The sequence below is a fragment of the Eupeodes corollae genome, chromosome 2, assembly GCF_945859685.1.
Source record: "Eupeodes corollae chromosome 2, idEupCoro1.1, whole genome shotgun sequence".
NCBI classification, from domain to species: Eukaryota; Metazoa; Arthropoda; class Insecta; order Diptera; family Syrphidae; genus Eupeodes; species Eupeodes corollae.
The window spans coordinates 90,386,676-90,412,347 of NC_079148.1; the positions used below are offsets into that span (position 1 = coordinate 90,386,676).

At 31.9% G+C, this 25,672-nt stretch overlaps 1 protein-coding gene across 14 annotated transcripts in view; it reads left to right on the plus strand.

Moving 5' to 3' along the window:
* Positions 1–25,672, plus strand: part of LOC129948589 (coiled-coil domain-containing protein CG32809) — a 413,266-nt gene that overhangs the window by 346,658 nt on the left and 40,936 nt on the right. For all 14 annotated transcript variants that reach the window (XM_056059705.1, XM_056059709.1, XM_056059713.1 and 11 more), the window contains 3 exons: positions 12,588–12,672; positions 24,622–24,736; positions 24,869–24,967. In XM_056059705.1, the coding sequence (XP_055915680.1) occupies positions 12,588–12,672; positions 24,622–24,736; positions 24,869–24,967 (299 nt within the window). The remainder of the gene's footprint in view (positions 1–12,587; positions 12,673–24,621; positions 24,737–24,868; positions 24,968–25,672) is intronic.

Sequence of the window (25,672 nt, forward strand, 5' to 3'; positions counted from 1 at the left end):
CGTCCGTTTGTGCAGGATGACAATGGAGAATTTACGCTGCTCCATAAATGTTGGAAACAACTTAACAGAACCTTTTGATGTGAAAAAGGGTTTTAAACAAGGTGATGCGCTGTCATGTGATTTTTTTTACATCTTACTTGACAGAATAGTGCAGAGCTCACACGTCAAAAGTCTGTCCAATCACTAGCATATGCTGATGACATTGACAAAATCGGAAGAACTCAGCGTAATGTCAGTGGGGCTTTTGTGAGTATTAAGGCGGCAAAAATAGGTTTACGGTTAATGAGGGCAAAACAAAGTACTCGTACATGCTGTCGTCAAGAAAGGACGTATAACACCGACGTCTTGGTCACAACGTTATCATCAACATACGTAACTTTGAGGTTGTCAAGGACTTCGTCTACCTATGCTCACTATAAAAACAGAAAACAGCACCAGCGCTGAGATCAAACGAAGAATAACTCTTGTTGTTTCTTTGGGCTAAGAAGCAATTGGCGTACTTTTTACTTGTCAAATGTCAAAAGATTAATGCTGCCCAAATTGTAGACCAATTTTTATTGGAAAACCCTCTACAAATAATTCTGACTAAAAATTAGATTTGTTTTCTAAAGAGTACTTAAGGTAAAACAGGGCATTTTTGTAATGAAATAATACTGAGATGGTCACCATTTCTAAAGTCAATCGGATGAAATTGGAGAGCACTTTAGTTTCATTGTGCGAGGTCTTATGCAATCGCTTTGGTTTTATAAGGCTAAGACTTTTCTAGCCGCTTTAACAATCTGTCAAATGAAATAGATGCAAATATGTGCGGTACAACTCGACTCGAATATACATAGTGCTATCCAATTTCGGTGGGAAAATTTTAGCCATGGAATTTAATAGTTAGTAAGGTACATACTATAGTTAAGTTTTTGATGGAACAGGGGGGAAACGGGATTACTTTAATGCTATGGTATAGTATACAATTATGGATTGTCAGCTCTTTTGGTCGGTATCGAGTATCTTAAGGGAATGATGCGATGGATGGTTTGAAACTCATAGTTAAGTGTTGGATAATAAATAATAAATGATTGAAAATAATTGATAGCAAAGTAAAGTAGAGCTGAAGTTGGGCTTATACAATGGAACTTATATACTCGTAAAATGAAAAATAAATCAATAAGTTTTAATAAATAGGGAAATGAAAGAAAATCTGTTTTTTGTTGTACAAGACATAGAATTAGTTGGGTGTAAATTGACAGGAATTTCAATTTATCAAGAGTATATGATGAATGTTTATACTTTTAGTTTTTTTTGGAGGGTTTAAAATTGGAAGCAAGTTAATTATTGCAAATAATCAAGAATTTTTGAAAGATTTGAAATTGGATTTTCAAATGGATTATGAGAAAATGATATATTATAGTGTTATCAAGATTTAAGTTTTGATATTTTTATCTCCAAAAATAATTAGAGGGGTTGTATCATGGACTTGTCGAAAAATAAATTTCAGTTTAAGTTCTACTCCAGAAAGGCAATTCATTAAAAATAGTTATGTAGCTTACAAAAGCAACTCAATATTTGTACAATGTTCTCTTAGGACATTTTAAGATTCGGAATCTCGGCTGGACAAGACTGGATGAGACAACAGAACCACTTGACCAAGACGCTATCGGGACTCTGTTATACGAGATGTTTTTTGATTTCAACGAGACTGAAAATAGATTAGCAAAAGTCTCGTTTCGTTGGTTCTTATTCAAAGGATATAGTTAGTTAGTTAATAAGCCAAATTGTTTTATTCACGTGGGTAGTTGAAAAGCAGTTGTATGATCTATAACCTTACAAAAAACTTAAGTTATTAAAAACTCATTTATTGAGTATACTTACTCATCACTCTTGGTATGCAAATATTTAATTAATATTAATATCTACAAGTTTAACCTTTTCCTCTTAGCTATTAATAGCAATGAAAGAAAGGCCAAAACAACTTTCCAAAATTAAACATTACCTAAGATACTAAGGGATGAAAAACAAAACACTTACATTCTGACCTTGTTCTACTTTATGACGGCAGTGTTTGTAATATAACGTCTAGAACATATCCACTAGGAAACAAAATTGTTAACAAATCTCAACCATGCATCGTTACAACATCCAAAGTGTATAACTTTCTGCAAACAACCCTCTAATCACATAAGGTTGACCCCAAAAAATAAGGACAAGTACAAATAACTAATACTTATGTGAAAATAGCACAAAACTTTCAAAAAACAATGTAATCTTGACACTCAAACTCGTCTAAGTCGAGTCTTTCATAACAATGAAGTAAATAAAAGTTTTACAAAGCAAACCTTTTTCTCTTAACAAGGCACCATCAGTGCTGTCGATAGTGCTTTAATGGGAGCATTGATTTTTTCTTTGGAAGTAATCAAAATTTGATATTTGTCATTGCTTTACTTTTAAAGATACAGAAAACTTTATACTTATATATTGGACTTTTGCTGAAGGTACAGTTCGGAACTTTTGACATGGATTCGTATGAATGAAGTTTCAAAGGTAAGATTGAAGCTTAAACCGAACAACTGATAAACAAACCCTGAAAAGGATAAGTACATCAGTATGACGATATATGAGTTGAGGTTTTTTTTTTAATTTCTGAAGATGATTTTGTTCCTAATGATATGGAAACCAGGATGGTGAATTTTATAACTTTTGAAGTGAAAAAGGACTACTTTATGATATCTTTTTTAATTCGACACGAGAAATGATGAGATATAACTTTTCCTTACTTTTTTTAATGGTATGATTTTATTGACAGGTTTTAAAGTATACACATAAAAGGAAACGTCATCTTATTTATACTTGTATGCTTATACATCCAAAGGTTTAAACTGTAATAAGGAAGGTAAAGTCATTAGCATCACGCATAATTGAGTTTGAGGCAACGTTAATAAATCTTAAAGATGTCATTTTTTAAATACAAAAAAAAATTCTTAATGTTATCATTGTCCTTAAAAAATGTTATGTACACATCACATATATACAGTACATTAAAAACTCAAACCTGCTTTGAAATTTTAAATATACTTGTCCGTACTCAAACCCTTACCAGATAACGACTTAATGACAAATTCATGTTGAACTTATAACAATTTTAACGTTGTGGATGGTACAATAGCAGCAGCACACAGGGGAGTCGTTTTGCAATCGCTAATTTTGCACATGGGTTTTTTTTAGCCTAGAGGAGAGTTCAGTGACACTCATACACATACATACATACATACATATGTATAAAGGATATTGAAAAAAAAGGTAAATTTTTAATGAGATACTAACCAAATATCAAATTGGGTTTGTTAAATCATTAAGACTAAGAATAATGTTTTTTCTAATATGGATTTTAAATAAATAAAATAAATGAATTAGGAACCGCAACAGTCTGTTGAGACCAAAGGCCAAGTGACTTACAATTGTCAACCATTCCTGTGTGTGAGTCGTGGCCGAATAAGAGCAACTTATTTAAGAAAGCAAATTTCATGACAGTAACTACTTTTGGGGGATTTGTCAACTATTCGCAAGAGGCAGTACCCGTAAAAACAACTTTATTTGTCACAGACAGTGATTGACCATTACGCCATGGCTACTAGAAGATTTTAAGTAAAAGGTGTCCTTAAATTTACACAATACGTCCTTAGACAACATCTTACTTTACTTGTACTTGTTACTTGTACTTTCTTAGTATTTTATTGATTTTCATAAGTTCACAACCATATAGAAGAAGGCATTTCATACGCTAGTCTTTAAAAAGTTTAACAACCAACTGACTTCGTTACAAAAAATGTTTAACAATTTTCGACAACTACTTACTTACTTGCATTTTTTATGAGTGGGAAATATTGAGTCTGTGTTGTGCGGCTTAAAAAAGAATCTCTGTACTTTACAGTACGACCGAATTTGGGCTGAAGGGTAGTATGATGGGCGTTCCTAAAAGAACAAAGGAGGAATGCAACGGGCTATTTTATTAGAGCGTTGCTCGAGAGATGTAAAAGTTTAAGTACAGCCAAGTCAGAGGGGGTACAAAACTTCTTGCATCTTTGAAGAAAACCTAAACGTTTATGCATTTATGGCGATGTCAATTATGTGCTCACCCCACAACAAGTGGTTTGTACTGCACCTAGGACTGATAGCTGTTCAGACTCCTAGATGCAAGTGCCACTCATGGATAGTGGCATTGGGGGAGGGTTACGGTTTTGCGACGGTATACCAGAATTGATATTTCGAACCATTAAGTTCTACGCGGTTTTTGGTTCCCCATCATGCTGTCAAGATCAGAATTTAATGAGCTTATCATATGCTGCCGTTGGTAGTCCAGATCCGATGAGAATCTAAAAACGAATATGTAAAGCTGAGGTACTTTTATCAGCGAAACAATTTTATGGGTTAGATGTTTCAGACACCAGCGTTTATTTTGTGGAACGGTCCGAAAGGTAATTTCTAAAGAAGAGGAAACGCATCAATACCAAATGCACGCATTTTGTATAAGAGAGCTTGGTGCCAATTCTATCAAATATCGAGTGCAATAACCTTACTTTCTTCAAGACGATGTAAAGATTTGTTCCACTGATCGCTAAGATAAACCATGAGATCACAAGTTGACCTATTGCTTCGAAAGCCATTAAGAAGCTTCCCTTCTTTTAGATATTTCTTAAGCTGAATATAAATCAGAATCTCCATGACCTTGGAAAGAAGGTTGTAAGTGCAATTGGACGATAGTTAGATGGTGAGGAGGATTCGCCTTTCTTAGGAACAGGCTGGACAAATGCAGTTTTCTATCCACTCGGAAACCTATAGAATAGGACAGATGGAAAAGCTTACGCAGTGGTTTTGCCAGCGCGGAAGAACACCTCTTCCGAACAATAGCGGGTACTATCTGGGCCAGCGATTTTTGAATGTCAAGTACTTTAGTAACTGAACGTGTTCGAAAGAAAATTAGTCCCAAAGAATCGTCTACGCTCTCAAGTACAGGGGGAGTCATGTCACTCACTGGCAGCATCGAATTAACATCAAAATGTGCTGCAAGCGAATTGGCTTTATCAATCAGGCTCTACATAGGATGTGTCTTTGGAAACGAGCGCAGGAACCGACGAAGACGCAGTGCTACGCACGTTTTTTACAAATGACCAGAAATGTTTACTATCATTGGAACATTGTAGTATTTTTTGCTGTAATTTCTGGTAATTTAAAAATTGAATGCGTATATTTCCGTTGCAGGTCTTTCTAGCTTATTCATGTTTTCCTCAGTTGGGTTGACTTTGTAATTCTGAAAACTTACACCTTCGATTCCAATAACCTCTTTAAAGCTCAAATCAAACCATAAGATTTCTTTGGGTTTTGATGGATTGTACTCTATTCGGGATAAAATTTCTCATTTCACAAAGAATTAAGTTTGTAATCATATCTGCACTGGAATCCAGGTCACTATCGAGGAAGCATAGTGATCAGTTCAAGTTCCTGAAGAATTTATTGAGACCGTCCCAGTTGGCTTTCTCATATTGCCAAACGGTTCTCGTAGGGGTTTTAACTTTAACTGGCGTTTTTTGCCATGAGAAATTTGCAGATATGACACAAAGGTCTGATGTGACAGAAACAAGTCTTAAATGTTTGCGGATTGGCCTGCAACGTCAAGAATCCGAAATGGCTCGTCAACTAACTGGTTTAACTCAGCAAAAATCTCGACATACCTTCTTTCGGATTTCTTGGATTTCAGTATTTTTTCTTGTTCCGGAGATTTTTGTCGAAAACAATTTTTTTTAAATTTGAGTCGCATTTTTTGAAGGTAGTTTCTATGGGAAGTTTTTTTAAACAAAAAAGAAGCTGTTTAAATGATAGATTTCCTCTTTGCCGCTAGTAAAACATATATGTATAATATTGGCACTAGCTATTAAAATGACGTTAAATGTCATAACGGGAGTCTGCTCATGATTTTCAGTATTTAATTGTTGTCTTAAGAGTCAAAAAATAAGTGCAAACACTTAAATAATTCGTGAGGGGTAAAAGTATTTTTGCAACCAACATCACCAGTTCATTGACTTGATACTGTGTATAACTAATGTGAAAATCCTTAAGAATTTTCTATTGCCTGAAATTACAAACATTGAAGCATCATAAACTGTGAATGAAAAACAACGAAAAAAAATAGTTGCTTTTGAGTGCCAACTTGCATAGCAATTTAAATTTTTTGGGGACATCCCTACAACATCTCGCAACACTGAGCATAAACATCCCTTCTGATGGTGATGTGCATGTGGCAAATGCAAAACGGTTTATGTACCACTTTTGTATTTATGGAGGGTACCCTACCCGTACCCTACCCTCCGGTACCCGGTGACTACATTTGTTTATTTTGTAAGCTCGGCATCCTCATTGAGACGACATGATGAGATATATGCAATTTGCTCAAGCAAATTTCAGACAATGTGGTTTAATTTTTATGCATTACTCTTGCGTACCAAAGTATGTGCATGTAGTGCATAGATACCGCTATAGCATAAGACCGTAACCAAATAAACATGGAGAGCATCCAAATTTGCATTGTAAGCGAAAGGGAGTTGGCCTAGAGTATAGGTGGGTGGGTGGTTAGTGTATAGCATAATTAATACGGAAATGCAGTCACTCTTGTCCCAAAAAGACAAAAGGTATAAAAAGAGATATTTATTGTTATGTACGTAGTGTAGAGTATGTAGCGCATGAAAAACAAACGTCTTGGAATAAGAAATTTCACTTGGTAGTTGAGTGCACAGTAATTGTTGTTTGTTATGAATTGCAATTGCATACAAAATGTTTTCGCACTGAAAATCCATATTCCTACCTTTGAATAAACGGCCACTTTGTGGATAGACACAAATATAAAAACTGAAAAACTCCAAATTCCTGAACGCAAACAGCTTTCAGAAATAGGCCCAGTTTAAACTATTTAAAACGATATTTGATTAATTCTACAGTCCATGGGTAAGTGCACTATTACCTGGGCCCATTTTTTGCTTTGAAATTCGATATAAATTCAATGTTTATCATAGGCATGATGAAATACAAGAATTTGTTATTTATGAAAATTGTTGCATTTGTATACTTAGTTAATTATATACTTTTGTAAATAAATGCTTTATCTTCAGTATACGACCCTTTCGGTCGACTTTTGATGTAAAGATGCGTTTATGAGCACCTCCTAAAAAAATGTCCTTTTATATTCTGTAAAAGGGGCGGACAAAATTTAAATAACATAATGTGTATCTTAACCTTACATTTACATATTTCAAGGGCTAAAGTGAAAACTTTATTTTAGAACATGGTTGTCGAGCAAGATATGTTCTAATTACGAGTATTTAATTTAGACAACCCCCATTCCAAAATTCACAAATTACACATCACAGAATCTCTTTTCACTTCAGTCCTCGAGAAATTAAAAGCTTCAATTAATAAATATGAAACGTTTATTGTTTTCCAATTAGCCATTAGTTTAACGAAAGTATCAGCTTTTGCTGTTTTTAGGACATTTATATTCTTGAAATTTGTGTTTAAATCTCAGTTCTAGAACATCCAAAGCAAACTCATTTCAAAGATTAGACTTCATTAATTTTGTCAGATTAATAGAAAACTTTGAAACAAAAAGACAATTTAGGAAAGCCTTACACTAAAAAAATGGATTTGAAGACGAGGTTCAAGAATTTAGAGTCAACTTAATATCAATTTGGCGATCTCTTCATTCAAGTTTTCTTCTTGAGAACCTGAATTTTTTCTCATCCTCTCATAAAAGATCTTATGAAAATAATTTAAAGTATTGCTAAGGTTTTTCCAAATTCTTAATTGTGTGAAAATTTTAATTGTTTTTGTAATCGTCTATTGGTTAAAAGTTTATGAAATTGTGGTGTGCGATTGGAATAGGTCTAAATTTCCGATTCGTATTACGTTTTTCGTCCAGACCTCAATTAAAAGTAGTAACAATAGCAGCAAAGTTTTAAGCAGTAAAGTACAAATTTTTTTTCATACACACAATGTATATAATTAAAAATATAAATATATGTGAAATAAAATCAGAAATATACACGTGTGAGATCGCCCTTAGATATTATTTATGGAAACTGAGCTCTCTCTAGAGTTACTCTATATTCTAGCAGTAATTATATGTGTTTTTGTTTTTCATTGTCACGTTGTCAGCAGTGCGAGCATCGAAGAATATTTTCTTGTTTGATTCGGTATCTCTTCTAGATTGTTCGCCAATGCCAAATGTTTCATGCCTTCACCCTGGCCCTGATGGAGTACCATCATGTGTTTTAAAAAAATGTGTGTCTCATTTATCGTACCCTCTGTTTGTTTTGTTCAATGAATCTCTTAGAAGCTCAGTTTTCCCACTATTATGGAAAAGTGCATTTATAACTCCGATTCATAAAAAAGGGTCTAAGAATGAAATAACGAATTACCGGCCGATTGCCAAACTTTCCGTTATTCCCAAACTATTTGAGTCCATTATCTGTAAGATGTTATCCTTTAATTGTAATTCAATTGTATGTGAAAATCAACATGGTTTTGTCCAGAATAAATCAACAATTACAAACCTACTTCACTTCACTTCTTTCTGCCTTGACTCCTTCAAAGATCGTAAGCAAGTAGATTGCATATTCACAGATTTCAGCAAAGCTTTTGACAAATTGTGTCACAAGACTTTAGTCCATAAACTTAAGGCCTTAGGGTTTAACGACAAATTCTTGACGTGGATCTCATCTTATCTCAAGAATAGAAGTTATAGCGTTATATTCATAAATGAATTCTCCGACCAATTTTACGTCAACTCTGGTGTGCCACAGGGTAGCCATTTAGGTCCTTTATTATTTATCTTATATATAAATGACATAACATCCGTTATAAAAAACTTCTCCGTTTTAATATACGCTGATGACATTGAAATTTTGAAATCTATTAGTTCAATTAATGACTGCTCACAGCTTCAAGAGGATCTTCATAGTTTTAGGGAATGGTGCAATACATACCGACTTTTATTGAATATTGACAAATGTAAAACTATGTGTTTTTCACGCAAAAAAAAAAACAATTATAGATTTTAACTATTTATTAGATCCTTCCTCCCTTTGTAAGCTTTCCGTTTTCTCTGATTTATGTCTTATTCTTGACAGTAAATTGACGTTCTGTGACCATTATAACTTTATAGTTAAAAAAGCTAACAAAATTCTATTTTTATTAAACGTTTTTCTCGTGACTTTCGTGACCCCTACGTCTTAAAACTTCTTTATGTATCATTTGTCAGACCAATTCTTGAATACGGCTGTGTTATATGGGCACCATACTATTCAGTCCATATTGACAGACTTGAAAGTATCCAAAAAAGATTTATTCGTTTTTGTCTTCGTTTTCTTCCGTTTTCCCAAATATTCACACCACCTCCTTATTCTCAGAGACTTTTGCTAATAAACCTCCCTACACTTATTTTTTATTTTAAAATTAATTAATGGTTCTATTATATCCGCAACAGCTCCGAATCGTCTAAATTTTAGCTATAGTCAAACTAGCATAAGAAGACAGATACCTTTATGTCCGATATTTAGCAGAACTAACTATGGTATGAATAGCCCTTTAAATCAATTGATTTCAGTCTTCAATAAATTTTATAATTTAATTTCATCTGTTAATGACAATGTTAAAAGTAAACAATTTAAAGAAAGCTTTTTTAATATGTATTTATTTATTTCTATGTTAATTAAAATTTTAAATTAAAAATAATGTAAACAGCTAAAAGTTTATATTAACGTTAGATAATTACCGGATTAAATAAATAAATAAATAAATAGAAAAAATTAAGATATAAAAATGGCAGTAGAACAAACGGTGCTTAAGAATCTCTAACATTGAAAGAAAAATATCACAGGGAGGGATCATGACCCCTACGATCAACATTCCTTCTCTCTGGTTCAGCCATTTAATCTTTAAGATAAGTATAGCTGCCAAATCCCGACGAATCTCCAATAATGGATTGTTTGGAGAGAACTCCTCAACAATTTTTTTAGTTACTGCTACGAGTATCATTAAAACTGAAATTTTAGCCAAATCGTTGCATATATACTATTTTTATTTATTTAAAGCAGATATTTGGTATTATCCTTATTAACAACAAGATTAAAATCGGTTAAACCTTTTCGTAACGGCACGTTGCTCTAATTGCTATCTGTTCCAGAACGCCAGTCATCTTCTAAAACCCTTTACATGTTTAGAAGAGCTATTTCTTAATGCGGCCTTAAAGTCCCAACAATTATGTTGAAGTTCCTTACTTACCCAATATTTATTTAAGTGTAAGGATTTAGCCTGTGCGGCAGAAAGCCTCACTAGTGTTTGCCGATTAATGTATTTCAGAAAGGCGCCGTATGTTTAAGAGGATCGTTAATGCGATTTTTAGCATAAGTACTGTTCTACTGACATGCATGTATGGAAAAATGGTTCGTATTTTTGAGCATGTGACTTATGAAGCTAAGAGACTACTCGTCGGACATGCTTTACTCCGTACAAACTCTATTTATGATATGAATCTAGTACGCAATCGTATCGTTCTCTAGATATTTAATAGCATCTAGATGGCGCCCTGAGTCTTCTATTGCCATATAGTTTACTCTACACAATTCCCGTTGAGCAAATCCAGAAAATGCTGTTAGGGAACGATTATCATTACTTGTGCCACTTTGATTAGGTATAGTTAAAGTGGCTGTCTGTGGTGGAGAAGAACACACTTACCCCAGTGTAATGGCCCATTGTGATACTGGTTATGTATGATTGAGAACGTTTAGAACGTTAAAGAAAAATGCGCCTATGTAATTCTTGCGTTTTTGAGTTAGATCAGTTCATATAGAGAGATAATTAAGAACTTTTTCATCCTTTCCCTTAACCATACAGCTTCTGCAAAAGTCAATTGAGAATACGACTTGCCGCGTAGTGTGCTTTCCTATCAGACAGTGCCCGGCCCGGTTATGACACTGATTATCGAGCTTATATGTGATCTGCTTGAGCGCTTTAAATCCAGTGTAGGCTAAATGTTTTTCGTGACCTGACACGTGGTGATGTTATTCCACCTGATGTTTGCCTTCTTCATAGCGTCTTGCATTGACAATAGATTTTACATGTAGCGTGGTAGAAAGTGCTCTGCTATAGCATTTCTGGCGAGTTCATCTACCTTATAATTTCCTGGAATGTCTCCAGCACTCATCGAGGATGAATATTAAACTGTTGTGACATCTCCATAATAGATGATCGACTGTTATAGAGCTTGTAGAAACAGAGTCCACTGGTGGAATCGGCTAAGGTGATTATTGATAAATGACATTCAAAATAATCGATTTTGATCTACGTATGTAAGGTGATAGTCAAATTGATTCATAAAAAGCTATCAAAACAAAAATTTGATAGTCATTTTCCTACAAATATATCGTTTCTAAAAAGAGCTACCAGACGCTTTCAAAAAAACGAATGGACATTTTTGTACGTTTTTAAGGTACAAAAACACATTATTGTGACGGACAAAGCTTACGAAATTCAAAAAAAGACAAGAAAAGTGCGAATGTTATTAAAACACAGCCAATTTAATCATTACAATCGAATTGAATTGCATTGAATCATTTTACACAGACGGAATGAAAATGATAGTCAACTTTGACTATCAAAAATATGACAGTGAATTATCACCTAAGCCGATTCCACCCCAGATATTTGATAGCGCCTGACTAACTAAAAAAAATACGGATATTCGATGTTAAAATCAGGTTTTCTTTAAGCCAGGACAAGACTTAATTTATCGCTTATAGCTGCAACACAAACACGCTTCGTCTTCGCCTGACATTTACGAGTTCAGCCATAGGAATCCAATGCCTGCTATCACAATGAAGCTTCGACCTTACGTTTTGACAATCGTATGGAAATAACGTATTGTTACGTAATGTGACTTCAAATCCAAACGGAAGCTCTAGTTCAAATTTGCTGAACATTTGCTCTGTCTGACAGCTCAAAAGCTGTAAAAAGGTCAACAAACAAAATACATTTGCTTTTATAGGCTGTGTAAGCTACTTCCGCGATAAATTCATATTTATTTTATTTTGAGAGAAAATAACAGCTCCTAATGACAGATGTGTGATTTTAGAAATGTCATATTGGAAATGTCATTCAAAACAACCTCTAAGCAGGCTCAACGTAACGCAGACAAAGCCGAAGCTGAAGTGTGTTTGTGTTTCAGCCATTAAAGTTCAGCCTGGAACACGCTACAATGATTGGAAAAGGGGAATGAGAGACTTAATTTCAGCCGTTCAGAGTACACACCTCCACCATTTATTTCTGATCCATCTGTGTAAAAGTGTTTGAAACTAAAAGGTTTGATCTATTTGTGTGTTTATATTCTACAAAAAAAAAAAACTATCTCTTAAAAAAACCACCTTGAATAACAAAATAATAACATCTATAGTTGACCATTTAATTTATATATTTTCTATTATCTATACATGATTGTGTTTTTAAAAATTCTGTTAAAAGTTTATAAAACAATCGTTTTTTTTTTATAATTTCAGGGCGGCAAACAAGCACCATACTATGTCGGAGCATCTCAGACACTTCCTCGGGGCATGTATTCAGATCGAAATAAGGCTGCTGTTGGTGAGTAAAACTTAACACTTCTTTATTTGTACTAAGGCATGTTTTCAATGTCATGAATTTATCTAGTAATTATTTTAAAAAGTGGTTTTCCAGTAGTTTTTTTCCATATTTCTTATGATAAGCTTAATAGTTTTATTTGAAAATTAAATACTACAGATTAAATAGTAGACAATTTTAATTTGAAAAAATAAATAATAAAATAGCTTTTGCATATTTTTTCTTAATGCATACACTTTTTTATGATTCAAAAAACAAAAATTCAAAATTTTGTAGATTATTCTTTATTAATTCTTGAAAATATTTAAGTATTTCTTATTTATCTTATTAATTAACAACAATTCGATGGAAATGTTTAACCTCAAAAAGAATTACTTAACATACATACGTTATTGGTTGCTTTAAACTTTAAACAATAAATAAATACAATTTCTAACTTTATATTACATAATTATATTGATCCAATGGTTTCATGCAATAAAAAACGCAATCATGCAATTTCAATGGCGAGATGGCGATGGAAATAATTCCATCATTATATTCTTTGCGTTATTGCGGTCAAGTGTGGAAATAACCACAGCATAAATTAACTAGTTTAAATTCCTTTTCGTGCACCATATGTCATTCCCATAGAAAATAATAATAATTACTATCGGAAACGCATTTTAATTTGAAATTGAAAAACTATTAGAAGGCACATACCTACCTCACATTACTACAACATACTTTTATCCCATGCCTTTGATTAAAACAAGAAATATCTGGAGGTCGGTCATTCATCGAAGTGAAATGAAATTTTATAATGAAATCATTTAATCCAAAAAAACAAAAATGCTAAAAGAGGAAGTTTTTTCTTAAATACTTGTAATGGGCACCAACAAAAATAAAACGAAAATTATGGTTAAACGGAAGTTTAGTTTTGAAAGTTATTTAAATTATGTCCTCATTTTGAATTGATTTATTGAAGATATAGAAAAACAAGTTGCAATATTTAAGATTAATGTGTTTTTATTCAATATCCTGGTTTATTTAAACAAGATACAATTAATACAGCATTGCCATTTCTCTTGTTTTCATACAAATTTGTATCACCTTTATGTGATTTTTAAATGCAATCGATGAACACATTCATTTTGAAATATTTCTGACAAAGCAGAACAAGATGATTTCCATTGGAAAAATAATTAAATTTTTTTATTTAATTGATGTGGGTTGTGATATGTTTTAAGGGAACAAATTTGTACACAAATTTTTTCAATATTTTTAGAAAAAGCTCGTTTATAAACTGTTTTTGGTACCATTTGCTAAACAAATGTTTTACGTATGATGTTGTTTGTTTTTATTTTGTTTAAACTTATTCGCACGGCCTTCGGTAACTTCTGAAATAATAAGATATTCGCTTAATTTCGATCATGTAAACTTTTACGTACCATTATCTTTTAAAAAAAAATAGTAAACTTACGACGTTGCTCACCCTTTATGTTTTCTCAATAATTATAGTTTTGTATTTCGATAGAGTCCTTAAGGTTGAAACACAATGCAATTTCTTTTTGCATTTTTTTTTTCAATTATCATTTGTTTTGTGAATTGATTTCGTAATCTAGAAATATATTTGTACCCCATTGACTTCGGTTGACTTTATGTCGAAATTCTTGGTACACATCTTCAAAATGTATTTTTAACTTCTCAAAGAAAGTTATTGTAATGGGTGCGATTTGTGAAATTGAAAATTTTGACATTTCTCGATGTTTCAAGATCCCTGCAGTCTAAATAAAATATTTTTAGAAAGACGCCTGTGCGACGTTTTTTCGTCGTCTATGGCTCAAAAACCAGAAGAGATATCGACTTAAAATAAATTTTGTTATACAGATAAAAATGCAGAAAGATGAAGAAAGGGCTCTCAAGAAAATTGCGTGGGTGAACATTTTGGTAAACCCTAAATATCTTTCGAACCAAAAACGCTAGAGACTTGAATTAAATTTAATTTAATATATTATAACGTGATACCAAACAAGTTTACTTTTGAAAAAAAAGCAAAGCTTTCTTGCATTCCTAAAGTATTTGAACAAGTTGTTTGTGAAAGCGTAGCATATTTTAGTAAAAATATCATTTGCGAACAGCAACATGGTTTTGTGAAAAAATATCAACCGTTACTAATCTCCTCACATTCTCAAACATATGTTCAAACGCTTTAGAACAAGGTTATGAAGTTGACTGTGTATACACTGACTTTTCTAAAGCTTTTGACCAACTTAGCCACGGAATTATTTTATTTAAACTTAAGGCTCTTGGTTTTCCACCAATTTTATTAGCTTGGATTAAGTCATACCTTGATAATTGATCCTACGAGGTAAATTTTAGAAATTGTCATTCTGAACCTTTTGTTGCTCAATCTGGTGTTCCCCTGGGAAGCCATCTTGGCCCTTTTCTGTTCATCCTGTCTATTAACGATGTATCTCATGTCTATACGCTCAAGTGAACTTCTCATTTTTGCTGACGATATGAAGATTTTCAAAATAATAAAGTCCAACCATGATCGTATTCTTTTAAAAGCCGACATTGATAGTTTCACATTATGGTGTGGAAAAAAATGTCTTTTACTGAACCCTTTAATATGCCAGACTATAAATTTCACTAAAAAACTAATCAGTAACGTATTTGACTACTGTATATCACAGCAAGATATCTCATCTTGAATATGCTTCGCAGGTATGGACTCCCTATTACGAAGTTCATAGAAAACGTATTGAATCAATTCAACATAATTTCATTCGCTTTGCCCTAAAAGGTCGTCCTTGGGAAGATCCCTATGATCTGCCTCCCTATGAACATCGTATTCTACTTCTTCAAATGCAATCTCTCCATTAAAGGCGTGTTAATAATGATTTAGTATTTTTTCATCAACTCATAAATGGTGAAATTGATGCACCTTATTTGCTATCTTGTGTACATTTGAATTACTGGGGCGGAACTCATCACCTGCGCACATTTGATTTTATACATATTGACTTCCATAGAACTAACTATGGCAAGAATGAAGCTTTAAGTCGAATGAGCATTTTATATTACTTAAACTGTTTATCGATAGATTTAAATTTAAATAAGGTGGGATTAAAATCATTGTTTAGAACCAGTGCTCCACTATCGTAAACGTTCTCATTTTATTTTTTGTTCTGTAATAGCTAAATGCTAATTTTGTTTTGTATTTTGTGCGTGTGTTAGGCTATATTTGTATTATTTTTTACTAACAACTAACACATGCACTTATGATGAGCCTCTGATCGTAGTTTGACGCTCGCTTTAAGCTTACTACTTTCTGAAATTGTGAAGTGTAAAAAAAAACGTTTTTTTATAAATGAAAAAAATGTATCAAATCGAAAATTTTACCAATGCAAAATGATTTTATTTCCAAAACAATTTTTTGCAACGAAAAATTAAGTTTTAAACATCTAGTAAAATTTTGAGAAAAATCGAATTAACAGTTTTTTTTATAAAAAATAAAAACCTAAAAGAAAACAGTACTCGAAATTTTGTTAAAAATTGCATTTCGACTCAAATATCTTTTGAAAATTTTGAGATTATGGCTTTCAACTAATTTTAACTCATAAGAAATATTGTTTTCAATATTTGGAAAAATTTTGAGAAAATTCGAATTGACAGTTTTCTCACAAAAAATAAAAACTTAAAAGAAAATTTAACAAAAGTTGGTAAAAATTGATTTTCGGCTCAAATATCTTTTTAAATATTTGAGATTATGACTTCCATCTAATTTTCACTTATAAGAAATATTGTGTTAAACATTCAGAAAAATTTTGTGAAAAATATAATTGACAATTTTTTTACACAAAATAAAAACCTAAACAAAAAAATTAGTAAAAGTTGGTAAAATTTGATTTTCGACTAAAATATCTTACCAAAACTTTGAGATATTGGTTCTAAACTACTTTTATCTTTAAAAATATTGTTGTCAACATTCAGTTAAATTTTGAGAAAAATCTAATTGACAGTTTTTTTACACAAAGTAAAAACCTAAGAAAAAAGCAATACTAAAACTTGGTAAAAATTTACTTAGGACTCAAATATATTTTCAAAAATTAAAAACGTTGTCTTCAACTTTGTTTATTACACAAAAAATATTGTTTCCGATATTTTTTTAAATCCAACAGTCCGGATTTTTGTAAAAAAGTAGTACGCAAATTTGATAAAAATTGATGTTCGGTTCTTAATATCTTTTAAACTAATTTCATTCATCCGATTTGTAAAAATTTAAGAAATACAACTAAAATTGGTAACAATTTGTTTTCGACTAAAAACAAATTAATAAAACTGTATTTTCAAACTTAAAAATTTCCTTATATGAACAATATTGTTGGTAATTTAAAAATTTTTAAGAATAATTCAACTGACAACTTTTTTAACCCAACACGAAAAACTACAAACTTTTAAGCAACACACGTCGACAGACGGGATGGGAAGTTATCAGTGTGGATCGCATCCCTCTTCTTTTCTATTAAAATATAAATACTACTCAATCACTTTTTTCTTCTTCTTCAGGTGTATATCGTTTTAAATTTTTTTTTCAAATCTTTTATAAATAAAATTGGAACTGCCTTAAGGGACGCAAGAATATGCAACAAACTGATCCCAATATTCTAAGAGATGCATTTAAGAAGTTATTGCTAAAGCGTTTATTGTTTAGCTTAAAAATGAATGTATTTTGATACAACTTGTCTAAGGCATTACTAAAACCAGTAAATACACAATCGAACTGTCCACGTTTTTCAAAAACATTGAAACAAAGGGACGTGAATTTAAATAAATTAGTAAGTGTCTCTTTCCCACGAAACCATGCTGATTATCACATATAATTGTACAGTGAAAGGAAAGCACCTTACAAAGATTACAAATAAGTTCAATTCATAAGAACACAACAAAAGTCAAAACGTATGGTCTGATGCACATACATAGATACTGGATTATTACATTTATCTCAATTCAAAAAATATTATCAATTATTGGAAAAGTCAAATGTTTCTCAGATTAAAGTACAATTTACGAGCATCGTTTTGCGTAGAGTACAGAAAATATATGGATATTGAAATACGAATAATTTAAAATCCCATGAGAATGAACCTGTCCAATAAGTCTTTTATAATGCGCAATGCAGCAGTTCCTTTCCTCATAAATGTATACAAAAGGGGTATTATAAAAGATTATTCTTTTATGCAGCTCTTTTTGGTATTGAAAAATCAAAAAAAAAAAACTTGCTGAATAGTTCAACAATATTAAAAAAAATATGTCTCCTCTTATACATTGTAACTCAGTCATAACCTAGTTATCATACTTTTAAAGCACTGTCAAAATAGCTTAAAACCCGATAAGTAAATGATGTCTAGTGACATAAGGGTGAGAAAAGCTATTTTAATAAACAAATAAATACGTGTGAATGGTTTAGTACATTATTCATAAATATGTTTTTTGTTCATCGTAATATTCATAAATTTAAATTGTCATGTAAATTTTAACCAAAGGTAAACATTGCAGATCAAAATTTTTGATGACCTTGTATACAAAAATGTGAGATAATTTATACGCAAAACAAATATTTTCCCCAAAAACCTCCAGAAAAATATCTGGTAATGATATTTGTATTGTGTGTGGCAAGGCTATAATAGCTAATAAGTAATAACTTTTGATGTGAGTAGACAAAGGTAGATCCTTCTTTAAACTTTTGAAATTTCATATTGATTATGAAAGTTCGTTCATTTTTGTTGGTTATTATTTTATCTGACTCTGATACCAAAAAAAGTATATGGAAACAATATTTTCTTCTCTCATGACGAAGAGGAAGGATAATAACTTTTCACAAAGGATGATGATGACAAAATTTGTAGTTTTTTTTCGTATCGATTGATGTGAATGTATGTCTACAGACTACACTGGGTGGTTCCAATTCAACAGAAAAATTATTTTAGGGAATAAAAGACCTAATAATGTAAGTTTGAGAATCACTAAAAAATGATTTTAGTTTGTTATAGAGTAGAAAATCGGTTACTACAAAATTTATTTGGGGAGCTTGGGAACAAGAAAATGTCTTAAAATATTAAATCAAGACTGTGATATTCAAAAATTCGGTTATTTTAAAAGTTTTGAATTTTAATGTTAACGAATGATTCGTTCTTTATTTCTTTTTCTCCATTCTATCAAATTTTCCAACAATCAATTCAAATTTCTGAATTATTACGATAGCAACAAGCCCGGTTAATGTAAAGAAGCAGTCGACCATTTGTTTGGAAGTAAATAGAGCACAAATTTCTTTTGATGGATGTTTCTTATACAGCGCCATGTTTCGGGCAGAATTTCATAAAGCAATGGTTATCTCCTTAAATAAGTAAACTAGGTGGCGCAACAATCCGTAGAGAACCAGGGCCTATTGACTTACACCTCTCAACCTTGCCTGTGTGCGAGTAATTTCAGTGATGGAGGGGACCTACAGTTTATATGCCGAATCCGAATGGCTAATTTGAAAAGCACTTTTCCAGGACAAGAATTACTCTTGGAGAATTTATCAATTCCTCGCAAGAGGCAATACCCGTGAATAAAACTGTAGGTGGCACATGCAGGGATTAAACCCAAGACCTCTCGTATTACAGTTTTACGCTCTAACCATCATTCCACGAGTACTCCTTACCTTTGACAATACTCTTAACGGCTTTTGAGCTAGTTCCATTGAATATCTTGAGTATTTCCTTGCAGACATTGAAGTACCAGGAATTCCATTATCGCATTAGCGTTGGTTTCCATGCGCTCTACGTGATGCAGCCATCTCAGTCGTTGTACTTTTATCCTTCTGCCTACCTTAAGGTCGCTGTTCAGCGTGTACAGCTCGTCGTGCCATCTTCTCCCTCACTCGCCCTATATGCAAATGAAACCGTAGCCCACGCGCAAAACTAATCTCCCCAAACGACTGAAGGTGCTTTCATCCGTTTTTGCCAAAGGTCATGCTCCTGTACCGTATAGCAGGACGGACGGGCTGATGAGGGTCTTATTTAGCGACACTTTGGTGATATTTGTATATATTTTATGCCCTTTTTTGATGAGTACTGGTGAACTGATGAATCGGAGCGAACAGAGTAGAGCAGGGTTCTGAGCAGATCCCTCTAATTTAATTATGAAACAACTTGAACACTGAACTGTCATGATTTGAAATGTCAAATGTCAGACTGTCAAACGTAAATATTTGTTAATCAAGAAAAGTAAGACTAGTTTATTGTTTAACAAAAAGCAATTATTTTAAGGGAAGCATTTGACGCCTGAAATAAATTTTATCCATAAAAATTCTATATGCAATTAGTTTTTGTATAAATTATCTTGCCATCTGCACTAGAGCAACCTGCCTTTTCCGTCATTTTTATTGTTTTGATGATGATTTTTTTTTAAAATTCCCGGGTTTCAAATATCAAATTGTTTGTGTTCAGCATTTTCCTCCGTTTATTCTGTTTTTATTATTCTAAGCTCACAGAGCGCACGGAGAACATGTTCAGACCTAAAAAAGAAACACGAATTTGAAGCTCTGAATTATCAGAGCTCAAAAAGAAACACAATTATTTTTTTGACATTTCGAGCTCTGCTCTGAACTAAAAAAGAAAAACGCCAAACATGTTCTTTGTTTCGCCCTCATAAGCCGTTAGATTCATCTTTACCGCCTTTGCTTCAATATTCAGAAAAGCCTCACGCTGAGTTTTTTCGATTATGTCAATGTTATCAGCATATGCTAGTAATTAGACAGACTTTTGAAAGATAGTGCCTATAGTATTGACGTGGGTGCTCTGCACTTTTCTTTCAAGTACGATGTTGAAAAAATCGTTTGACAGCGCATCACCGCATGTGATTCCATTCATCGGGCATGCTCTCTTCTGACCATATCTTAAAAATTAGCCGGTATCTTCCAATATTTTTTATCTTAAAAATGCAACTCGAACATCGTAAATCACTTCACGAACAATAAAGCTTTTCCATTCAATTTTGTATGAAGACAAAAATGTCAACTTGCTGTTAGAAACATATGAAAACAATTTGAGGATATTAATTCTCAAAAACAAAAGAATTTCTCGATGCAATACCAAATCCTAAGTATTAATAGTTTTCGACAATTTTGTATGCATTAAAGCCTAAAATAATTAACGATTTCTAAAAATTTATTTTCAAACTTTCTTCTTCTTTTATAATTATCACAAACTCAAAGGGCTTAATACCTTTATAATGCTAGAGATGCAGTGTGATGGGCATTAGGAAAAGTGGGAGTTTTTGGAGAGAAGATGTCGCTGTACATACATATGTTTTTCATTCTTGAACATTGTAAAGAAACAGAAAGATTCGTGAAGTACGGCTTAAGTACGAATATCTACACTTACAGTATGAACGAATTTGGCCTCAAGAGTAAACTGATGGGCATTTCTAGAAGCGCAAGTATTACTTATTATTCTGTATTTAGTAAAAAGAAGGATACAAATATTGGTTCCTTAAACAATACAATTTAAAAAAATTTAAATAAAGTGTTTAATATAAAAAAAAGTTAAATTAAATTCGAAATCTACCTCAATTAAATATCTGACTTAAATTGGAATCACCCTGTCTGTACCTGCGCTATGTACATCATAGATACAGTTAAAACGTTATGTTTCTAAATCTCCTATTTCACATACGATACGAAATCATTTTCAGTTGGTAGCCTTCTTTCATTCTTTTTTGCAACAAATAATATTGAACTCTGTGTTCTCCTTTTAGAAAATGACATGAAAATACAAAAAAATCGCTATATTTTCCGCTAAGAATTTCAATAAATTGTATTTTTTTAATAAAAATGGAATTTGCCTTTGGATTTTGAATTTTAATAAATATTTTTCGGTTAAATAAGTATTTGAGCATTTTGGTCTTTTATTCGATTCGACGATTAGGGCTATATGACAAAATATTTAAAACATTTATGAGTGTACTTTTTTAGTTTTGAACGTGATGATAGTAAATGGCTGTTTTAAAATCATCATTTAGCTTAATATTGCACTTTAAATATATAGTTTTCATTTTATAGAACTTTCTAATATTTTTATCTTTATGTATCATTTAAATTAAATATTTTCTTTTTTTGTTTTCCCTTTTGTGGTTTTTTTAATGATTCATACAAAAATCCATCATTATTTTTACTATTTTCGATGTTGTTTGTGTGTATATATTGTTAATATAGGAGCTCCAGCAAAACCATTGAGATCATATGGCTCTAGGGGTAGTATGGGGCCTCCATTTTCCTATCCCCCGGATCAGCTTTACAGCATCCCAGGTATAATTCTAATAAATCGGTAGTCCCAACTAAAAAACAAAAACACTTTTTTAGAAATACTGCCATGTTAAATATCTAATCACACATGGATTTCAAATAAGGATTGTTAAAAATTTAATTTTGTTATGCAGGATATGCCTCTAATTTGCATTGTATACAAGAAACGCATCTTTATTTTCATACAACCAAAACAAAACAAAAAAGAGGTCTATAGCAAACATTAAGTAGAGACTTTGTAAATATGACCTATTAAATAATTCATTATGTATTTTATGTGTTTTATTCTGGATCTTAATTTTCTTTTATCTCAAAATCAAATTTTAATTCTTAAATGTTTTCATTTCCGTTTCCCATTTCACAAAATCAATTTTGGAAAGCCATAAGATCTAGTATCGAATATGATGGGAAAATTTTGAAATCATGATACATTTCCGATCAGAAAATTAACAAAGTTAATATTGAATCCGTAAGATTGCCTGAAAAGAATTATTATTAGTCAAAAATTTTAGTTGCATTCGAGGTATTTGTCATCGGAACGAATACTATTTCAAAAATACCACCCAGTTTTGAGCAATGTCAGATTTCTCTTCTGTCTGACCTAAACAGGAGGTCTACTGCAACTTCTTTGCTTGTTTTTTCGTTTCTTACTTTTTATTAATATTTGTTGGATTGCTCGAAGAATTCAGAAAAGTTAATTTCCGATTACTTTAAAAAAGTTACGGAGAAAAATTCAAAACAACCGAAAGAATAACTCGATCCAAAAATCCAATTCATATGAGATCGGCAAAATGTCGACTCTGCATGTGCCGAATGTTCGTACTTTTACTTTTTTTAAGTTATGAATATGTTTATTCACATCTTTCAATTTTGATAGTGATTAATCGCAGATCAGGTTAACCAACGATGGATAAACTAAACATACGAATTCGATGTTTTATCCTATTGATTTGTTAGACTTGGTTAACTTACTTTGGTTTAACTTTTAGACTTTCAAAACTTCTGCTGATACCGCAACTACAACTATTTTAATGTTGAGAAGGAATGTTTTTAAAATACCTAATTAAAATCACGAGTTCGATATTTTTACGATTTACTGTTAAAATATTTAAATATAAATCATAGTCCAGTTAATTAAGTGGTTGGCAACGAAAGACCGCAGATTAAAATCTTGTTCACAAATCTTGTTTTTTAGAATCTCGCAATCACAAAATCTCGCTTCTGCAAATCTCGCAGACTAAAATCCCGAAACTTTTACAACTTTTTGAATCGTAAAGTATTAGGTAATTTTTTGTAGATAATTTTATGATCTACAATTTTTGTTTGAAATATTTGTATGATAAAACTTACCGTTTTGCTGAAAATCGCAAAAAAATCATTTTTTTAACCTTTGACCTTAAAAGATGGGGAACTTTCAAATTTTGTTTTTAATGATATTTCAAACAATCTTACCGATTTTCCGCTTGGTGGGAATAAAAGTAACTTTACTCTTATTTTTTAGTCTAATTTGACCGGACTATCAGCTGCATAAACTATTTACAAATAACACTGGTCGAAAAAATAAGTTTTTTTTCTGTTGCACAAACAAAACAAAATTTTTTTAAAGACTTAATTTTTAAATTTTTTAACTACGTCGGGGTTAAAAGAAAAAAAAAAACAAATCAAAACGGTTTATTTTGGAAAGCACTTTACATGACAGGAATCACTCTTGAACGATTTGTCAATTCCTTGCAAGAGGCAGTACCCGTGAAATAAAATTTAGATGACAGAGTTTGGGTTTTAACTCAAGACCTTCGGGATGACAGTCGCCCTTACCATCATGCCACCCTACTTTCATACTTATGCAAAATACGTTCTGAAGTTAAATTTTAGATCCAATTTCAAACCAAACTTTAATTTTCACTATTTGCTCAAGTTTTAAAAATAATCGTTTTGAACATTATCAAAAACTTGATAAAATAGAAGTGTTTGGACAATAGTTTCAATACAAGAACTAAATTTACTCTCAAAACGTTTTGCCTTTTTCTGTTGGAAAAGGTTTTAGCTTGATTGACTTAGCGATTCTTTCAGATCTTTGTAAGACAGATAAAATCTAACATAATATTTCAACTGAGTATTGAAGAAATGAATTATAGATTTGGAAAACCATTACGGATTCTTTTAAAAAAAGTTACTTTATAAATTAACTTAGCCTCAAAAAGTTATTCCTCAAAAACATGAAGTGATACATAGTTTTGAAGTCAGATTTGGATTGAGGCCATCAAAACCTTGTAGACGAGTGTAATATTAGTTGAAAATCTGTAGTTTCAAATTATTTTAAATTCAAAACTTAGTTGTGTTTAATGTTTGCTAAAATTATTGGCCCGTTTTTGTCGTTAATAATGTTGTTTTTAAATATTTTTCAAAATTTGTATAATTGAGAGTTTATTGATTTGTTTCCCCCTTTTATTGGATTTTTATTTTTAGCCAAAAATATTAATAAATATTGTTTTAATTTTATTGAGTACACCTCTATGTATATGTAGGTACGTTAATAATTGAATACAAAACTTTTATTTAATTTAACAATAAAGTTTTAGACTAAACTTTTTTTTTGTTTATTTTAATTTCGCCTTTAGATGGATATACCAGTTCACCGGAAAGAGGAACTAGAGGTAGTTATGAGGAGCCATATTACAGCCAGTACGGGACAAGAGGTGCGGCTGTAGCACCTATTATAGATGAAGAACACGGGTAAGTGGCTCTTTACTAAAAATAAAAATGCCAAATAATAATTTCTCAAAGACATTTGTCATTTATAAATACATACATAAAATATAATGTATAGATATTTATTTGAGTTCGTTTTCTTCAACCGTATTTCAGTGAAGTAGCGTTAAGCGAAGAGCAATATGCGTTATATGGTATGAAGATTGGTTCTGGGAGAATACCAAGAAGTGCTAATCAAGCTTATGATCCAACTCGGTGAGTGAACATTAAAGTATCTCCCTACATACCTTTTATATAATATATTTGTGTACATATTGAAAAACAATAATAATAATTTTTCTGAATGATGGTGAATTTCATTTTCATGAGTGGCATTTTTGTTGGGTGTATCATTTTGGTTTTATAGTATCTCTTTTTATTAGCTCATAAATGTCAAGTGTTTATACAGAACTGAAACGGCAGTTTCGTTATACATATCTAAATGCAGGACTTCCTTGAAACATTGAATTTTAATTTGTACTTTATTTATCTCACCTAACAGTGGAACAAATCTTAACATCGTTTTGGAGAAAGCAGGATTTGATATTTCAAAGACGTTTGATAGCTCTCTTATCGCAAATGCGTGCTTTTGTTATTGATGGATTTCTTCTTTGTTGGGTTCAATTCATTTCTATAAATGATCTTTTGTCTGAAACTTCTAATCCACTAAATTGTTTCGTTGATGACAGTACCCTCAGCTTTTCATATTCGTTTTTACATTTTCATCATTGTTCTTAAGATGTGGACTACCTTCGGCTCAAAAACAGTGTAGAATTTATTGCTTCGAAACCCTCGCCCAATGCAACTATCAGTAGGTGTTACTTGCAGTGAGGTGTCTGAACAACTTTCAGTTCTAGGTGCTTGCATCACATGGATTGATCAGGTATTTAAATGTGGAAGTTTCTGTCGCATTGCAGTTGG